The sequence below is a fragment of the Cervus elaphus genome, chromosome 5, assembly GCF_910594005.1.
Source record: "Cervus elaphus chromosome 5, mCerEla1.1, whole genome shotgun sequence".
Lineage (NCBI taxonomy): Eukaryota > Metazoa > Chordata > Mammalia > Artiodactyla > Cervidae > Cervus > Cervus elaphus.
The window spans coordinates 3,311,841-3,316,910 of NC_057819.1; the positions used below are offsets into that span (position 1 = coordinate 3,311,841).

General features: G+C 54.9%; 1 protein-coding gene across 1 annotated transcript; it reads left to right on the top strand.

Moving 5' to 3' along the window:
• Positions 1-1,998: 1,998 nt before the first annotated feature.
• SELENOM (selenoprotein M) lies at positions 1,999-4,909 on the top strand. The gene is made up of 5 exons (XM_043901310.1): positions 1,999-2,319; positions 3,761-3,796; positions 3,994-4,028; positions 4,387-4,465; positions 4,556-4,909. Exons 1-5 carry the CDS (start codon positions 2,200-2,202, stop codon positions 4,712-4,714), a joined length of 429 nt encoding a protein of 142 aa, XP_043757245.1. The 5' UTR covers positions 1,999-2,199; the 3' UTR covers positions 4,715-4,909.
• Positions 4,910-5,070: the final 161 nt, after the last annotated feature.

A 5,070-nucleotide genomic window follows, 5' to 3' on the forward strand; every position in this document is an offset into this window, starting at 1 on the left:
CTCATCTGAAGCCCTCCCTCCCTGAACTATTTTGTTATTTGAACCAACAGATTCCATTTATTGTTTAAGTCAATTTAACTTGAGGTTTCTGTGACTTGCAACCTGGGGCATCACAATTCCCAACTCATATTACTGTTTTAGAGCTTTAAAAAAAAAATTAACACCATAACTGTGCACACTCTCTATGTCATTCAACACTATGCCACATCATTTTAAACAATTGCTTGATTCTTCTTTGCGACCCTATGGACTATATAGTCCATGGAATTCTCCAGGCCAGAATAGTGGAGTGGGTAGCCTTTCCCTTCTCCAGGAGATCTTCCCAACCCAGTGATCGAACCCAGGTCTCCTGCATTGCAGGCGGATTCTTTACCAGCTGAGCCACCAAGGAAGCCCAAGAATACTGGAGTGGGTAGCCTCTCCCTTCTCCAGGGGATCTTCCCTGCATTGAACCAGGGGCGCCTGCATTGCAGGCAGATTCTTTACCAACTGAGCTATCAGGGAAGCCCAACCTAAGGAAGTACCAGCATGTACTTAACTCATTCCCTGCTGTGACATGCTTCTGTCCTATTTCCAGTTTTTTGCCATTGTAAACAGTGTCTTGGTAAACATCTTAATCTAACCATTGACTCCCTCTCTCAAGATTACTTTGGGTCAGATTCTGAGGAGTGTAATACTGGGTAGAAGAAATATTTTTAGGGTTTTGATTTAATGTGTCAAGTTGCCTTTCAGAAAGCTTGGATGGATTCCCACTTCCACAGCAGTAAACAGAGTGTTAGACACAGCCTATCATTTCAATAATCTGGATAGAACCAAGTATATTTACTGTGTCCTCATGTATTTATAGACAATGAATATTAAATAACAGCCCTAAGCCTATTATATCTTCACAATCAAGTCAGTGAATGGGAGGTAACAGAATATTAACAAAGGGCTCTAGGCAGACCTGACTTATCCATGAGGTTCAGTGTTTATGGCCCATCATACTTTGAGGGGCCCACAAAAATGTTTTAATTTTAATTTTTTTTAATCAGAAGAAAAAAATGAATAAATAATAATGAACCTAGCCTGGGTTATATTCATTTCTTTTAAAATCAAAGCAGTTGTAAAATTCAATTTAAAAAATATTTATCTAGCTGCATCACATGGCATCTTCCTTGCAATCATGTGGGAACTTTCCTTGGGGCAGCAGGCTCTCTACTAGCACATGGGTTTAGCTGTCAGGATTGAACTTTTGCTGTCTTTAATTACAAGGCAGATTCTTAACCAATGGACCACCAGGGAAGTCCCTCCAATTTCTAATATAAGTTATTTTAATAAAGGAAGGAGCCCAGGAAGGCAAAACTACCTGGCGTCCATGCAAGCCATAATGCAGCCTTGGCTGGATGTTGAGAATTCTGAGTCCCAGTCCAGATTCGGTGGGAAAAAAGCATTGCGACCAGTGTGCAATGCCTGCCTTAGGCTTGAAGATGGGAAGTCACATCCTGATCTAGTCGTCTTTGTCTTGGTGACATGAATACGGGAATGTTTTGGGTTCAAATCCCAGATCTACAACTTAATCGTTTTACCTTTCTGAGCCTGTTTCCTAGCTTGTAGAAAGGAGATCATGAGGCCTTTCTGAGGTGCTGTGCCAGATACTGTTCTAAAGAGCTCTGTCATGTGTATTAACCCTTTTATCCTCCCAGCTCCGACGTAATAGTCCCATCGCCATAACGCTTGCTCAGGAAATTGAAATCCAGATCGGAATCTCCTCTAGAAAACTAAAAAAAAAAAAAAAAAAAAACAACACACACACACACAAACAAGGATTCCCCAGGCCTTAGTTTCCCATCTTCAAGTCGGGCGTCTGACCCAGAAACTCCGGTGCCAGTGCGCAGCCCGCCTGCGCCCTCTGCCGGCGTGCGGGAGCACTGTCCGGACGCATCCATTCGGAGCGTCCATCCTGTCGGTCAGCAGAGGGAGGGTGGACACAGTCGGGACAGGGAAAGTAAAGGGCTGCGGGCCAGAGAGGAGCCCAAACCCCGCCGGGAGCGCGCGGACGGCCCCCACGCAGGTCCTGGGCGGAGACCGAGAGCAGGAGGCGTGGTCCCTAACGGGGCGGGACCTCCAGCGGGGACCCGGCCAGCTCTCCGGGCCAGACGTGGCGCAGTGGCCGGGCGGTTCACCTCCAGCTTGCGGATCATCTTCGGCCGGGTTTCAATGCACCTCCTGCTGCCTCCGCCGCCCCTGCTGCTCCTCCTCGCGGCAGTCGCGGCTGCCACCACCACCTTCCGGCCCGACTGGAACCGTCTACAAGGCCTGGCCCGAGCCCGGGTAGAGGTGAGTGCGGCGGCCCCCCAGCCTAGGGACCACCGCCCCTAAACCCCGTGACTCCTTACCTTTGCAATCACTGCCCGTTCTGGCACAGGACTTTCCCGACTCCCTCGTTCCCCTCGGAGCCGGGACTGTCCCTCCCGCTTCCCAGACCCAGAACGCCCCAGCACCCACTGTGGATGCCCCAGACACCCGATCTTGCGGCCTGGAAATCTGAACCCCTCCCTAGCGCCCCGTCTGGCCGGACAACGGGCCCCAGACACACTGGCTCTGTCCCCTAACTTCTGGCTAGTGACTCTCCCAAATCTGCCCTCTGGAGCCCAACTTCCCATCCTCCCCCGTCTTTTTTCCTGGAATTCCTCCCCACCCCAGTTCCGGTTGGTCTCTCTCCCTTTCCCCGGAGGGGAGGGATGACCTTCTGGGAGCTTCCCTGCCACGCGGGGCAGGGGGCTGGGAACTGCCTCACTGCCTTACCAACACTTGTTCCTCAGGAATCCCTCCACCCTCCCCTGCCAGGGAGTGCCCCGCCAAAGTCCCTGTCTGGTTGTGTGACTCGGATCGTCACAGACCCTCTCTGGGCTTTGGGTTTCTCCCTGAAAAAAAAGGGGGGGAAGGCGGTGGGGGGTGGAGGGGGAGGAGAAAAAAGGACTGAGGAGGACAAGAATGGTAGTCCTAGGGTCTGGACTCCTGTTGGGAGCTAGCTCCCCTTCAGGGAGTACAGGGAGGACCCCCTTGGGGAAGCAACCAGATGGTCTGTAGGGCTAGGCCACAAGTGGCAGGGAGGGCCAGCTCCACGTGGGGTGAGGTAGGAACCAGATGGCAGGCGTCTCTAATGGGGCCTCCCAGGGAAGTTCTGAGATGTTTCCTTGTGATCGGCCTCCACCCTGAGGTTCTTGGGGCCACAAGCCAGGCCCAGGTCTCTACTGCCTGAGGGGAGTAGGGTGTTCATTTCTCTTGGGCATTGGGGGTGGGTGAGCCTGGAGCTAGTGGTAAATAATCTGCCTGCCAATGCAGGAGACGCAAGAGATGAGGGTTCCATCCCTGGGTTGGGAGGATCCCCTGGAGAAGGGAATCGCAGCCCACTCCAGTATCCTTGCCTGGAGAATCCTATGGACAGAGGGGCCTGGCGGGCTACAGTCCACAGGGTTGCAGAGTCGGACAGGACTGAAGTGACTTTAGCACACATCAGTAAGATGTGCAGGCAAGAGCTCTGAGGCTGGTAAGTGCCCCTCAGGCCTCTGGCTTTGCTCCTCTTGTCCTCTGGTGTGGTTAGGCCTCAGCTTCCCTCTCTGCAGAGTTTCCCTTCTGCCTCCATCTCCACATCTTGTGAACCTCTGTTCCAGGGAGCAATCCACAGCCTGACCCAGCCCAGCTGGGGGATGAGGGTAAAATGGGGGTGAGGTAGATGTGAGAGGCTCCTGACCGATCCCATTTTGTTCCCCTCCAGACATGTGGAGGATGACAGCTTAATCGCCTGAAGGAGGTGAGTTTGAAGGAAGGGGTCCCCAGCTCTGTCCTCCCTGAGCCTCCTGAGAGGTGGGCAGCATGGTCCCAATGACTGGATGGGGGAGGGTCCCTGGGCTGGGAGTCGGGAGCCTGCAGCTGACTTTCTGTCTGACACTGGGCTTCAGTGTTGGTACCTGGAGGGGGTTGGGACCTGTTGCTCTGGTTCCTCCGCAGGTGAAGGCCTTCGTCACCCAGGACATCCCACTCTAGTATCCTCCTTCTGTTCTGGGGGAGGGAGGAGAGGGAGGGATCCTCCAGAATTTCCTTCCACTTGACTTCACCGAGAGAGATGATGAATGGTTTTCATCTGACAAGTGGGGCTGATTGAGAGTGAGCTGCCCCGCGAATTCCGAGGTGGTCTTGGTTTGGCAAAAGAAAATTATTAGGTATGACCGGCGCAAACCCAAGAACAGGGAGGAGGCCGCTTTCTTTGAACCGTAATTTCCTCACGTGTAAGTGAGGATCCCTGCCCCACCCGGGCAGACCAAGTAGTGTCCACATCGACAAGGCCCCCGGGAGACCCCAGCTGCCTCTGCCCACCACTATTCGCCTTAACACAGTCTGCAGCCACAACCTGGTGATGAAACACCTGCCCGGGGCCGACCCAGAGCTCGTGCTGCTGGGCCACCGCTTCGAGGAACTGGAGGTGAGGCCCGGGGAGGCGGGCCGGGGGGCGGGGGGAGGCGGGGTGGGAGGCGGGGCCCGGCGCCCTGACCCCGCCCCTCCTCGGCTTCAGCGAATTCCACTCAGCGACATGACCCGCGAGGAGATCAACGCGCTGGTGCAGGAGCTCGGCTTCTACCGCAAGGCGTCGCCCGATGAGCCTGTGCCCCCGGAGTACCTTCGGGCGCCCGCTAGGCCCGCCGGAGGCGCTCCTGACCACGCAGACCTGTAGGTCTGGGGGCGCCGCACTCCCCCACCCCCCCCGCCTGAGCCCTGGGGACAGAATGAAGCGCTCAGCGGCCCGGGAGCACCTCCCTCGTTGAGGGCCGACGCCCCGTCCCCGAGCCAGCACGGATGGAATTGGGGGGGTCCCTCCTAACCCCTCTCTCTTCCCTCCCCAACTCCACTAAATCCCCTTCCGCCTTAACTGAGACTCGATTCTTTCTTTGCTGCGGCGGGGGAGGAATAAGACCTCCCCGAATACCCTCTGGGAGACCTCGCATTCCCAGCTGCCTGAGTAGGGACGTGGGCACACCTTGCCCGGCCACCCTCCATCCAACCCCCCAAGGGAGGCAGAGAGAAATCCGG